The sequence below is a fragment of the Necator americanus genome, chromosome V, assembly GCF_031761385.1.
Source record: "Necator americanus strain Aroian chromosome V, whole genome shotgun sequence".
NCBI classification, from domain to species: Eukaryota; Metazoa; Nematoda; class Chromadorea; order Rhabditida; family Ancylostomatidae; genus Necator; species Necator americanus.
This window is the reverse complement of record NC_087375.1, coordinates 2,977,584-2,992,728: the sequence shown is the minus strand read 5'-3', so window position 1 is coordinate 2,992,728 and position 15,145 is coordinate 2,977,584. Positions and strand designations below refer to the sequence as shown.

Genomic DNA, 15,145 nt, shown 5'->3' with positions numbered 1-15,145 from the left:
AATTGTGTTCTTTCAATAGCGGTAAATTAAATTCTGACACCTACATAGTCGTTAATACTCTACAATAATTTTTTTCCCGTTCTAATACGATAACTATGATAAATAGAAGTACATTAGGTACCTTAATGACGTCAACACATGAATCATATAGTTAAAAAGCCAGGTGAAAAATCTCTTATACAATTATATATACTCTCATGAGCTAGTGGAACAAATTCTTCTATTTTATTTTACTTGTTTTTTTTTATTTACTAACATTTTTTTTAAAATTTTACTAACATTCACATTTACTTCAATAGAGCTCTGGATTTGGATTTTTTTTTCGGATTTTGTAAAAAAAAAAACTAGAAATATCTTTTACAAAAAAAAATCTATAAAAAAATATTCTATAAAAAACCAGAAAAGTATTATGGACTAGTTGACTTAAACGATCCTAAATATTTCTTCTATTGAAGTAAATGTGAATGTTAGTATAACAAAAAAATGTTTTTAATTAGAAAAAAAGTAGAATAAAATTGAAGAATTTGTTCCACTAATCCATAATAAGTTTCTAATTTTTTTCATAGATTCATATTTTTCATAGATAGAGTAAGGTTTCTATTTTCTACAAAGATCTGTAAAAATATTTCTAGTATTTACAAAATCCAGAAAAATCCAAATCCGAAATTCTATTTAAGTAATCGTGAATGTTAGTTTTACAAAAAAAATGTTTGTAAATAGAAAGAAAATAGAATAAAATAGAAGAATTTGTTCCACTAGTCCATAATACGTTTCTGATTTTCTCTTCATAAATCTGCAAGAATATTTCTAGCTTTTTTTTTACAAAATCGCTTTAAAAAATCTTCATGATCAGGGAATAGCGACATATTGCGTCTAAACTTCTTTGATATCAACATGATATGGAGAATTACATAAAAATAGTTTTCCTCTTGAAAAGTTTTAGGAAGCGAAATTGATTTTTCTGAAAAAGTAGTCAGATTAAGCACCTATTAGAATCCAATTTAAAAAGAATATACTGAAACTGAAAAAAGTGAAAAGGAATGAAAAAGGATGGAAATTTGAAGCAAATTGAAGAAAAAATTTGAATGATACGATGCTGATATCCGATAATTTTGATCGCAAAGTGAGAAAAAAAAAGGAATTTTTTTCTCATTGGGGGAGTTTTCATTTTGGATTATCGCACCGTATTGCTGGATCCGTATTGGCTTATAATTATTTAGCAAATTTATTTCTACATGTACCGCAAACTTTAATGTTTTTACATAAGACTGTTTGGCATTAACATCACACGAATGTAGTATACTTTTAAAAAGACAATTAATTGTATGTACTCAATTCACGTTCACAGAAAATGTAGCATACGTTTAAAAAAAACAATTAATTGTGTGCAATTAATTTCGAAATTGAGTACAATAAAAAAAAGAACAAAAACGAACAAATTGAGGCCATTCAGGGCTTTATATGAAGCTAATCTGAAGAAAATACTCATATATTTTTCCTCTTTTTCTCTTTCTTTTTTCTTTTAGCATTTTTAATTTTAATAGCTGGTTCCTAAATGTCTACTATACTAATAGATTGTAATTTTGTTATTTTTTTTCCGACGAAATAACTGCAGACGCTATAAATGACTTTACTTCCTTCCTAGAATGGGCTATAAAACATGTTGTAAACTAGATTAGTTACTAGTTACATACGTGTTGTTTACACACGTTTTCATTTTCATTGGAGAATGGATCGGCGGAACGCGATTTTACCCAGTCCTAGCCCAATCCAGAGGAAAAGTTCTTGTGGTGGTCCGTACAAATATTAGGACACCAGAACAATTTGGAATTATCTCCTATGTTGAAGATCATCTGCTCATCACTTGCTGAAATTTTTCCTTTTTTTTTTATTAGAAAAGAAGTCTTTTTCATGGTTTCTTAAACTCAACTAACTGGGTCGAGGGTGATAGTGGACGCCCTGAGCATACAGTGTACGATACCTGGACCCAGTGCTCCGACCCTTGGATGGTCGGGGAAGGGGCCCTCTTCACTGTTGGCCCTCTTCACTGTTGGACGGTCGGGGAAGGGACCCTCTTCACTTCTGGACGATCGGGGAAGGGACCCTCTTCAATGTTGGACTGTCGGGGAAGGGATCCTCTTTAGTTCTGAACGGTTGGCGAACGGATCCTCATCACTTGAGCTGCACCACATAAGCTAAACCCCTTTCACCTGAGGAGGATCCGGCTCCTCTCTATCGCAGCTATTGCCTTGAGGATGCAAGGGCGATACCAGCTCGACACTCCGCCTCTGTGGTGATCGCCTCGCTCGCCTTTGGCGATCAATGACAATTAAATTTTCTAACAGCACTTTTTTTCGCTTTTTCTGTTCTGTATTTTTCCACTATTGGAAAAATCTGTAGATCAAAATCACTTATGAAAGATTTTCTTGCTAAATGTGTCAATACTACATCCAAAGAACACTCAAACCTGATCTTACATCTATATTCCTCTGGTATCAACCACTATTGGAAAAATATTTATTTATTTATTTAATTACTTATTTGAAAAAACCCATAGGTGTGCCATAAGAGAGAAACTAGAAACAAGAAACAGTGGAGCTCACTAGAATTTCGCCAAGTTTTCATACAGAAAGGTTGGGCCTTCAGAAAAAAAACGAAAATAGGTTGACAGGTCATTCTCCTACAGCTACAGGAAGTGAAGAATCCTCACTCGAAATCCTTTTTCCAAATCCAGAACTCCACAAATAAATGGTAACCAGGGAAAATATTCGAAACATTAGTTAATCTGGTCCAACAGTTCGCATAGAATAATTTGCTAGTATGAAAATTCCATTACCATCAAACTGAGGAAGATATGGGACCTAACTCATATCTCGTGAACTGATAGCGACTACCTAAGCAGCTGCCTGTATGGAATTTCTCAAGAAAGGATCTGGTAGTCATGATGAGGGTAATGGACTGATTCTTCGCATATGAGGGTATATATTAGGATGAATCCATACAATTTTCACAGTCATGAAATTGAATGAATGAGGACTCACAATGCCTCATTTACTTTCTGAATCCCCGTCAATATTAATTTTGTTGTGCGATCCCACCAATCAAGCACCATTGAATCGTCGCGATGTTTTGTGACGCATCAACTCGACTCGCTATGGGACCCACTCCATCTTAGCAGTCTCTGGCGCCGGCTCATCAACTCGACACGCAGGGACATGTCTCATTCCGCTCTACCGCCTTCTAGGGCCAGCGCACCAACTCGACGCCGTGGGACCCGCCTCAATTCATTTTAGTGGTGTCCGGCGCCAGTGCACCAACTTGACTTAGCGGCACGTGTCTGATCCTATTTTACCGCTCTATAGCGTGGGCAAACTAATACGACGCCGTGGGACCCAGTTCTTTGCTTTTGAGGCTCCTATGTTATGACTCAGAGCGCTTCATTTACTTTCTGAATTTACTTATGCCTGTTGGTCCCGTCTCATTGCTCTCGGGAATTTTGTTACATATACATCCACACACATACACCTTACAGGATAAATCCATTATGATAATGATAATATGAATTGTTGCCCCTATCCGTGAAGCTCATAAGAAATAGGAAGCAAAAGAAAAGGTGTTCGTAAGAGATATGGAACTGAGATAATGAGATCCAGCAGTGTAAATGACTAGATTGAACTGCTTACGTTGATTACAACTAGCGCCTGGCAACCATGAGAAAATGAAAACATCGCGTGAAAAATCCTGCCAGAATCATCTGTTGTGGATTGTTTCAATAGCAAAATGTTTAACAAAAAGAAACACTCGAATTGATTTCGATTTCATCGATTGGTTCATGAGTTATTATCTCATACGGTGAACTGTTTTAAAAGAAAGCTCAACGATGCACGATTACTTGGTTACCGTTCAAAAATGGAATTTCGACTGTGAAAATGCCCGAGGCAAAGATATCTAAGGATTTAGTTTCTCTTTCAAACAGAATAACAAGATGAATTTATACTGAAGTTCAGCTCATGTGGCTCTTTGGCGGCACGCAGTGCATCATTATTCAAAGATGTGTTAAGAAATCCATATAATCCGTATATATTTCAAATAGTGGTGTTTGCGGGGATTCTGCTGTCAAATTTTTAAAAGCAAGAGAAGAGACTGAGAAATTAAGAGTATAATAGTAATAATATAATAATAGTAGTAATAATATAGTAATAATATAGTAGGGTTAAAAGCATCACCCCACGAATCTGAGGTGGTGCGGATTTATGGTGGAGTATTCGTATACGTGATCGTAGATTATGGAGAGACGGGTGATCTCGTCCATTTCTTTCCAATTGCCATAAAAAATGGTCCGGAAGATACGGCTTCGGGCGTTCCGACTATTTTCTACAACGAGTTCAATTGGAGCGCGCCAGCCGTGCGCACACCCAGCATATTCCGGGCCATTTTTTTACGGCAATTAGGAAGAAAAGTGATGGAATCACCCGCGGTAGAGCCGCCGGTTGGAATCCAAATGGGAAGTGGCGCGACGAATGATGCTAGCAAAGGTCCTTCCTCAATCCTAACCGCAGCGCTCCACCGCACAGCCTCGAGCGTAACCACTTACGCAACTGCACACAGTGCTTCCTGACGCGGTGCAGTTGCGTAAGCATTTTTACTGACATTGAGAACAATTAACAGCTACTTGTGAAAATTCGCTACGAAATTGTAGTCGAGTACAAGAGAAAGAAAAGTCAGACAAGGAACATTCTTTATTTCCGTCTTTCTTTTCTCATAAAATTCTGAGAACGGTCTCCTGATGTAAACAGGTGATATTATGTTAGATGTAGTATATATCCTCATACGGAGAATGGTGGGACGGTGTGGCGCAGTCGGTAGGAAGTTCCGCTGTGTTTGCATGGTCGAAGGATCGAGTCCTCCCGAGTGCCAACTGAGTTTTCATCCCCCCGCGTTGATAAATTGGTACCAGACCTGTATAGGAAGATAAAACAGTAAGTGTAAGTGAGTTATACGTTCGTAAACCTCAAGCAATTCTAAATTGAAGTGAACGTGGTGGAGCGTCCCAAGCGGATTGATTGATGCCAGACACTTTATCCTTTATCCTCTATGGAAAATGATAGCGCTCAGATTGAAGCATAATATGGAACTGCTTCTTTTTCATCATGCGTTGTTGTTTACGGATGGGCAACGATGAATGCTAAAACTCGTAACAAATGGGTGATTAATGGATCTTTATGAAATGTTACAATATCCTGAAGCAGGTCGTAACGAGAACAACAATTCACCGTACCAATTCACCCACAACAACAAATAACCGTTTTCTGTAACCACATGTCTGATCGAGATATGATGCTACTAATGTAATAATGATGTGGGCGACAAAACCTTGCAAAGCGTCCAAGGAAAGCGTTGCGGGACCACCAGACACATCCAGACGCTCGTGGCGCTTAATTAATTATTAATTAATTAATTTTCATCATATTTTGTCTTAACCGTGAAGAGAGAACCGCCTGTTTCAAGACTCGACTGCATTAAAGAAACGGGGATCTCAGGTAACTGAGGTGGTTGAGTGTTCTTCGTTGTCCTAGCAACAATGTGGAGATAAGCTCGATTCTCGCGGGTACTATGATCTATTATTCGTGGAAGCTTTTTGCTTAGAGAAAAAAAAATCTTAAAATCGTGTTTTTACGTTCAATGTAGGAATCCACGAAAGAAATGACGCTCTCTTTTTTGTAGTAACAACAGGCGAAGTTATAGTTATTTGGATAAAGTGAAATACATGCTGAACGGAGCAACCAAAAAAAAAAGAAGAAAGAAAAAAAAACAAAAAGCGAATCATTTGTCGGATTTATAGTTTTGAGCCGTTCCCATTTTTTCAAACTCGAACTTATCATTCACGTATAAGACACCATTTATACTCTAGCTCTAATCCAAGACCTAAAAGTTCTAGTTCCAAGCAAAAAATCCTAAAGAGCCCTTTTATTAAGTCGAAATTGCTTAACATGATTTCAAAATGATGTTAGAATAGCACAGCTTCGATCAAAAATAAGAAGAAATTGTATCGATCGATGAGTTATGCTACTAAAAAGTAAAAATACAACAAGAAAAACATGATTTCGTCCAAAATACCCATGTTATGAACTCAATTACATCAAATGATGTTATCGATTACATCATGAGCGGTACATTGAAGCGGTGTCCTACAACGATTGTCTTAGCGTACCGTAACGAAGCCTATTGGCAGATCTCGAGCAGACTCAGTGTTGTTGTACGCGCAAAGCGGTGTGAATTAAAACATTCTGTAAACAACTACAAAATCGAGGCTAACATCTTATGGATTATGAATTTGCCCTCATAAGTGTGAGCTAATTTCATTCTTTTCAAAATCCTCGAATTGACCCTGGGTAGACCGATGAAACTTGTGGATGAGTTCTGTCGCCTCGGCTGTATACTGTAGAACACGGTAGCTACAAGAATTTTAAACAGAAAAGATCCTCAAGTGCTCGTAATTATTATTGTAACACGCTGTTCTGTTACCGCTATCTTTACACATACCGTATTTTGAGAAACAATAGGTTTAGGACTTAATTTTATTGCTAATAACCTTTTATTTGGAAACATTTATACTTAAAGTCTCCGCCCGTAAAGAGAAATGTCGCGAGAAAAATCGAGAAAGTCGGCACTTGGGAAAAGAACGATTCTCAAGCTTTGTTATTCACCCTAGCTTGTTCAATATCCTGGCATGTTTTTTCTTGGAAGTGCATCTGAAAAAAAAATTTGCTCAAAAAAATTTTCAATGTAACTATCTATCTGTGACGAATCAAATAAGATAAGATAGTTAATTTAACCTACAGCAAGATCTTTAGCCATTATTGATGGTTCTTTTGGGGTACCAGCAGTTCTAATAGAAGTTTGTTCTCTTGCAGTAACAAGAATAGGAGTTGGAGCAGCCTAAAACAACTCGAGCTTCGTAAACGTTGTCCTGACACGAATGACGTACACTAAACTGTTTTATTGTTCATATATGCCTTCTGATCTGGTTCCATGTTTTAAATGATAATTATAAGAGTGTATTGTTTAAAGGCATCACCCCACGAATCTGAGGTGGTATGGATTTCAGGTGGAGTATTCGTATAGGGGTCGTAGATTATAGAAAGGGGGATGATTCCGTCCATTTCTTCCTAATTGCCGTAAAAAAAACGGCCCGGAAGATGCAGCTTCGGGCGTTCCGATGCGCTATTTTCTACAAGGAGTTCGATTGGAGCGCGCCAGCCTTGTGCACGCGCCGCATCTTTCGGGCCGTTTTTTACGGCAATTAGGAAGAAATGAACGGAATCACCCTTCTCTCAATAATCTACGATCCCGTATACGAATACTCCACCTGAAATCCGTACCACCTCAGATTCGTGGGGTGATGCCTTTAAACTAAAAGAACGCTAGAGTGAATCCCGAACGCGCTGTTGGAAGGCCGCCAACGAGACGAGGTGATGTGGTCGCTACACGGATGGACCAGCTCAGGATACGGCTCAAGGACCTCGTCAACGTCACTCACGAAACTTGAGAACATCTTCGATGACAATGGCGAAGAAACGAAACGAGTGGAAGAGGTGCTGGTAAAGTTTCTGGCGTTAATCAACCCGCTTAGGATGCGCCCCTACGTTCACTTCAATTCAGAATCGTTTGAGATTTACGAACTTGGTTTAGTCTATACAATGACTTGCGAAGGCTTGCAGTTGACGTACCAAGCCAGTGTTTTTATCCTCCCAGACAAGCCTGGTACCAATTTATCGACCCCGAAGGGATGAGAGGCTTAGCGAGCACTAGGGCGAATTCGAACTTCCGACCGATCGTGTAGGAAGCGGAACCTCTAGCCACTACGCCTAGTTTCCTTTCAAAGGTAGGTGGCGTTTAAGTTGTAATTCCAAGAATGGCAGCGAAAATGCTTATTTTGAGCAAAAGCAGCCGGACTAACTGTGTTCAGTCGGAGCTGGTAAGTTGCTCGTTTTTGTAAAATATTCGGGAGAAAAGAGCCGATAAGTAACCATTTTTGTGGGTTTGTGACGTCAAACGAACTCACTAGCACTTACTACATCAAACCTCGATTATTTTTAGTCAAACTCTTGTTATCACTTTAATTTTAGACATCTGAGAGGCGAGTGTTCTAAAAAATCCCATTTCCCACAATCAGCTGTTGTCTAGATCTACTCTGTCAGATTTTCTCGAATCGTACGTTGGAGACTTCTAAGCATCAGGTCTTTCTTCATTTATTGCAAAAAAAAATACCTCTATATAGAACATGTTTTTTTTTGTTGATGACCTAATTTATTTATTTATTTATTTATTACGCTCAAAGGCGTGCCGAAAGTAAGAGGCAAGGAATGAATACAAATAAACAATAGAAAATCTAGCAATAAGAAGAGTAGAATGAGAATAAGCAATTGTTTTATAATAATCTTAATTCTAATCTTAATTGTTTTATATTGAGCAATTTGTGCTTGAACATGGAATATTCAGAGGGTTGGTTTTTGAACGAAAAAAGCCAGTATCGGAATCATTTACCTTGCTATAGGTTGATGGTGTTTTTTCAGCTTCCATGTTCGGAACAGCCGACTTCTGAAATGAAACCGAAAGTGCCGTTACGCTCATTATTTTGTTCTCATGTTTTCTTTTTTTAGCTGTTCAAAAAATTGAGTTCTTTTGAAAAGGTGGTAGTACTGACCAGTGATGTGCTTTTCATTTCCTTGACCAGCGCTTCTCGACCCTTTATCCCTCCTATGGCCAACTCTATTATCCGCTGACATGTTGATTCCAAATTTGACTCTTCCTTTTTAACTGAATAATAGTTGAATTAAAATTGCAGCAAAATATTAGATCGATAAGGAAGTTTCGTCAATTTTGTAATTTCTTCTTTTTTTTTATTCGGCATACAATGACAATCAATCAACAATGTAAGGTCATTCTTAGTAGCTACAGGGCTCCACCTAATGGATGAATCAGCGATCCCCTTCTCCCAGAACTGAGGAGGTTGGAAATCGAAGAAGTCTGGAATGGGCCGTCCAGTGTCAGCGAACTCCGTGAAAGTTCTCTTAGTCAAAAAAGAAAGAGTTGAAGAGGAGTTAAAAAGTTAAAGAGGGCGAAAGAAATGGTAATCAGAGTGGACTATGTCGTGAGAATAGGAGTGATAGAGTCCTGGGTCCCAGTCTAGCTCTTCAATTTTCCGACAAACTGTATAGGATCTCGCATTATCATGGAGGAGATGCACTGAAGCTCGTCTCGGCCACTTTTCTCCAACCTCGTCCTCGAGTTTCTGGGGCTGTTTCGTAAATGACGGCAGTGACCATGTGCCTTTGGAAGACCACCTCATAGTGGCTCAGAAACTCAAATACTGTGCTCGCATCGGCCTCAGCCAGAGTTCTTAATTGGGGATTGAAAACCTCCGATTGCCGGACCTCACTCTAAAAGACTCACTATTTCTAGATCGTCTTTCTTCGCTGTTGACGTTGCTCTGACTTTTTTTCGGTTAAACGGGAACTTTAATTCCCAGCCCATTAATTCGTAAACTCATAGTTCAAAGAAGAAAAATTATTTGAATGAAGAAACATACACCCAAAATGGTCGTAGATAACTTCTTCATCTGCTAGTGCAACAGATACATCTTCTGGATATTCGAAGTGTTGTGGAGCTGCGCTTGGCTTTTGTATAACAACTAAACAACAGAGATTGACATCTTAAGCATCATTTTCTTTTTTTTTTTGAAGGTGTTAAATTTAGAAAAGGAACAATAATATGTCTATGCTAATGAATGCTACTTTGAAATTAGCTTAAAGGCATCACCCCACGAATCTGAGGTGGTACGGATTTCAGGTGGAGTATTCGTACACGAGATAGTAGATTATAGAGAAGAGAGGGTTTCGTCCATTTCTTCCCAACTGCCGTAAAAACCGGTCCGGAAGATGCGCGCGTGCACAAGGCTGGCGCGCTCCAATCGAATTCCTTGTGGAAAATAGTGCGCCGGAACGCCCGAAGTTCCAGATTCGTGGGGTGATGCCTTTAATGTTTGAGCCTAGAGCTACGAGCATGCGACAGAAGCAAGTCGTTAAAGAATCAGACAAAAAAGAATCATTGAAGCGAAAGTATAGGAGATTATTCTTACTTCTCTTTTTTTCATTTTTTTTTTACTTATTTCTTTGTGACTGTAGTTCTCTATGCTCAGAAGAGCATCTAAGATGGTTATCTGCGTATCCATGAACGACTGGAGAGTGGCTTCATGGAGGTATGTTCGCGCATTCTCCGACATATCCGCGGCATTCGTGGAGAATCCGCCGGGACCCTCTTTACCGTTCCGCCGGAACAAGAGGTACGCGCGGAAGTTGATTGACCAACGTTGACCTGCCTGTAGCGCCCTCCGCCTAATTATGGATACCGCTGCACCAACATGGCAACCTACACGACTGGCTGGGACCATCTATACCCCACCCCTCTTGTCACCGACCCCTCTGCACGACCTTCGCGTCGCGTCAAAGCGACGAAAACTACGAATTGAGAAGAAGACGGCAGTTAACTACATAGCTCATAAAAAATAAAAATTTTAGAAAAATGAAGCACGGAGCAGTTGCATGAGCGGCTGCGCTCCAAGCGACGCGTTAAAGATTGAGGTTGGAATCGAGGTGGAACAATTGCGATTTGCAGCGATGAGAGGTGCTAGCATGGGTCCCGACACGATCCTGACCGCTACGCTTCACCGCAACGCTTCGAGCGGAACTGCACCGTGCTTCATGTCGTTTTGATCATATTATACCAATGTAATAACAATAACCCTAGGAGAAATTTTGACGTTTCATGTAATTTGAAGTCTTGAATCTATCGAATACTATTGAGTTGCACCATTTATTTTATTATTCCCACCATTTTAGCATCTACACTAGTTTTGCGTGGATTTATGATATTAAATGCGTATCTTTTGGTGCATATTTTTGGGGCGATGTAAAAAAAAAATAAATGAATGGAAAATGGACAACAACGTCTAACCTTTCGAATCGTTATTGTCAAGTAGTATATTCATATTTGGTTGACAAATACGCTTACATATTCCCATTGGGATCATAATTTGTAAGGCCTGAAGAATCCTAGTTTGTATATAGAGCAAATATCAGAAAGAAATCATCTGGATGCATGTTAAAAGAAAAATGAAGAAAAATCAAAAATAAGAATTTGGGACCGTTCTTTGAGACAATTCCATCTTCTTCTAAACAACAAACCTCATCCAGCAAGCTCATCGTTTGATTCTCAGCATCTTCTACCGCCTTACAGTACTGTCGAGAGAGATAAGCGGTGAAAAGTGTGCACAGAAAAGCGATACATGAAATGATTGGAGCAGCCAGTGCAATTCCATTCGTTATCTACAAGGAACATGAACGTCATAAAATTCTAAAATTAAATTAAATCCGGCATAAAATTCCTTTTTCAATTTCAATAAATTACTCAAATACCACTGAAATGTTCAGCAAGAAATTTCTTGTGAAAGTCAATAGAATGCGTCCTTCAAATGTGGAACTTTTTCTTTTAGGAGTATGAAAATGATATTACTAGTTAACTCTTAACAATGATTACAAGCACGAGAGTATTTCTGTTAGTGCCTCAGGATATTTCTCTCGAAAAAATATAGAGAAAATAAAACAAACAAAAATATAAAAAATAGAAAAAATGAAAATAAAAAATGTATAATATTCAGATATACATCTCACTATCTATTTGAAACTGGAAACGTGCCAGAAAGCTTCCATAAAAGTTGACTCTAAAATCAGTCTTTCTAAAATCATTCAACTCATCGTAAAAAGTCATACGATGAGTTTATAAAATGATTTTAGAATTCTGGAATTTGAGAATTTTCGATCATGGACCTGTTGTAGCGAAATCGGCAAGAGATTCCGCTGTGGTTGCATGATCGATCAAATGATCAAGGTTCAAGATCAAGGTTCCTAAGACCACCCATGTTTTTCATCCCTTCGGAGTCGGTACATTGGTACTACACTTATCTAAGGAGGACAAAAAAAACTGACTTGACACATCGGTTAGTCCCGCAAATCGCTGTATAGGGTAGTTACATGTTCGTAAACTTTAAATGATTCTGGAATGAAGTGACCCCTTTGACCTCAAGCGCATTGATTAAAGGCATCAGCCACGAATCTGAGGTGGTACGGATTTCAGGTTTAGTATTCGTATACGGGATCGTAGATTATGGAGAGGAGGGTGATTCCGTCCATTTCTTCTTAAAATCTTCCGTAAAAAACGGCCCGGAAGATGCGGCTTGTGCACACGGCTGGCGCGCTCCAATCGAACTGCGGAGATTAGCGTGTCGGAACGCTCGAAGCCGCATCTTCCGGGCCGTTTTTTACGGCAATTAGGAAGAAATGGACGGAATCACCCTTCTTTCCATAATCTACGGTCCCGTATACGAATACTACACCTGAAATCTGTACCACCTCAGATTCGTGAGGTGATGCCATTAACCCTAGTCGCTTTATCCTTCATTATTTACAAAATAGTATCACACACAAACAGATGAGAACAGCAGCTACTGTTCTGGGGCTATGGATCAGTCTCCAAGCGTTTGAATCTTTTGAAGAGGAGATTTATCTTAGCCAACCTTATGCTAAACGTATGCAGAACTATCAGCTCTGGTCAGGATGGGACCCTCACTCTGCCGCCCGATTTCTGGAGGTGAAGGTCCGCCCCACTTCGAGGATCGCAACCGCTGTTTCCACGTCAAGCGCAGGCAGTTACAGAACCGTATCAGGGTTCAGGACATTTCCACCAAACTATACATGTTGTGTCATGTTAGAATACAGGTGTTATCTCGTTTATCAACATGCTAAAACGTATAACAATGTGAATTACTAAACGTGAAACGTGTTTTAACATGACAACGCGATGCTTCCTCGATGAAAGCGGGCGTTGATCTCTTTTTACACTTCTGCGTACTCTTCTGTCTGGTCTGCAGGAAATTCTCTAGACCCCTTTTATTTCTCTTTTCTCTTTTTCATGGTTTTTTGATTATTTTTTTTTTCGGATGAAATTGTATGAGAAATACATCGTACTTTGAGCAGAGTCGTTCTCTACTAGTTCTATTCGGTTTCCCTCCAAGATTTTAGTTGGTGGGGATTTAATTTCTATTTCAATTTCCTATGTAATTTTGTGAACTCTTTTTGTGTCAATTTTTGTTGTTTCTGTTTGAATTTCAGCAGCAGAGTAGGCAGAAGTGTAATTTTGCATGGATAGCGTTTGTTGGAATCGGAATCATGATAAAGTCCCAAAATACCACGCAGAGGAAGGTTACCTATGCACAGAAACACAAAAAGTGGAGCAGAAGTCCAATTTTTGTCAACTGAACTTTTCAAGGAGATGTCATGGAATCAGGAGAAAGTACTGAACTAGCGAAAAACGGTTTTCTTCGCATTACAACTACAAGAAATGAAAATTAAGCTCAACTACTCAAAAAATAGGATAGAAATTAAATCCTTATAAGCTAACATCGCAACAGAGGCAAGGAGGGAGCAAAAACAAAAAAAAACAAAAAATTAGAGTAGAAAAGGACTTTATTGAGACTGTGTAGTTAAACCTTATTTATGCACTACCATGGAAGAAGAATGATGAAAAATCATAAATGGCAAAACGAAAGGAGGTTCGGTGAGTTTAACGCATACTGTAAAAGACAGCGTAAACGTAAACGCAACGTTCTGCACCACGTCACGACTTCGACGTGGTGCGAACTCTCGTTCGATAGCGTATGGTTCGGATAGTAGAGCGCCGCGTCCAGTGCGAGCGGTCGAAGATCAATTATATCCTCTCACCAGCCTATTTAAATGGAACAAATCAATAAACTGCTGAGAAGACTGGATCGTGTCCATAGAAGTGGGTTCTGACGTACCTCGCAATAATTGAAGTGGTTCAGCCATTTTTATTTTTTTTTTAATTTTTTTTACGACGATTAGGGAAATGTGAGCGGAACCTCGCCTTATTCCGCGATCTACTATCCGGACTCCAGGTTTTTGCTGCGAGTTCCACACAACGTCAAAATTGTCCTATGCTCCCTTTAAAGGCATCACTCCACGAATCTGGAGTGGTACGGGTTTCAGGTGGGTTATGCTTACACGGGGTCATAGAACGGGTGAGCAGGATCCACCCGTTTCTGCAATCCACAATCCCATATGATCTTTGACCATCGGAAATCCATAGATCCATGTCGTCAGATTCGTGGGGTGATGCCTTTAATCGATCAGTAGGCACGCCTTATACTCAGTGCACGTCACGTCGTATTCCTACGTTTTACGTCGACTGTATATAGAACCATGTTCTATTCTACCTTCCTCAATCTATTGATTAGTGACTCTTAACTTTTCCAATTTATAGTGTAGGTTCTATTTCGGTTCCTGGTTTGGTTCTTTTGAATTTTTCTTGTTTCTGCCTTGTTGTGTTGAGTTTCGTGCGAACCGTGTGGTCACATGATAATAAATAAGTTCAGGAGATAAAAAATCCACAGTACAGTGTGGATAACGTTATGAAAATGACAACGAACCGTGTCCATTCTCCTCACTACAGAAATGTCTTACGGGATATTCAGCTAGGCTGTTATCGATTGATATCTGTGGATAACTTCGCGATAACAATTTCTTTCACTCAACACTCAATCATATGAACGTCTTGAGTTGTTGCGTTGAGCAAAAATTGTTTACATCCAGAAAGATCTGCATATTTTGAAGTCCATTTTCACAGAGACTCGGATAATTGCTAGAGTTTTCGTGTAGCCTCCCGAGCCACCCTGGAAAAAGGCGCTGCGATCCGAATGGAGACATTTTTTGTTCCGAAATGAACAAGCAGCATCTTTTACGGTTGGAGCTGTGGCCGTTCGGAGTTCAGGATGTCGACGGGTAGCAGTGGCAGGCCCAGGAGCAGAAATCACTCCTGATTTCTAGTTCCTGATTCCCCGAGGGGTTGCAATGAAAACTGTGGAGAAACCTTCATACATTTGTAATTTGGCAAGAATACAGCCTGCTACTAAAAGACATTTCTCTGCAATACGCGAACGTTAGTCAAAACTGGTGTTTTCGTGGATTAAGAGTTAGTGGATTGGACTGTGGCTGCCCTATCTTATACCAAA

At 39.3% G+C, this 15,145-nt stretch overlaps 1 protein-coding gene across 2 annotated transcripts; it reads right to left on the bottom strand.

Annotated features, from left to right (window-relative positions):
* Window positions 1-6,689: 6,689 nt before the first annotated feature.
* Window positions 6,690-14,572, bottom strand: RB195_012775 (uncharacterized protein; the record flags this gene model as incomplete). 2 transcript variants are annotated; one of them, XM_064202313.1, is made up of 8 exons in its annotated part: window positions 6,690-6,752; window positions 6,841-6,939; window positions 8,548-8,601; window positions 8,708-8,820; window positions 9,593-9,694; window positions 11,017-11,104; window positions 11,247-11,387; window positions 14,564-14,572. In XM_064202313.1, 8 exons carry the CDS (start codon window positions 14,570-14,572, stop codon window positions 6,690-6,692), a joined length of 669 nt encoding a protein of 222 aa, XP_064058193.1. The 2 variants fall into 2 exon arrangements, with proteins under 2 accessions (XP_064058193.1, XP_064058194.1); XM_064202312.1 differs by lacking the exon at window positions 14,564-14,572 and adding an exon at window positions 11,889-11,930.
* Between the last annotated feature and the right edge of the window lie 573 nt (window positions 14,573-15,145).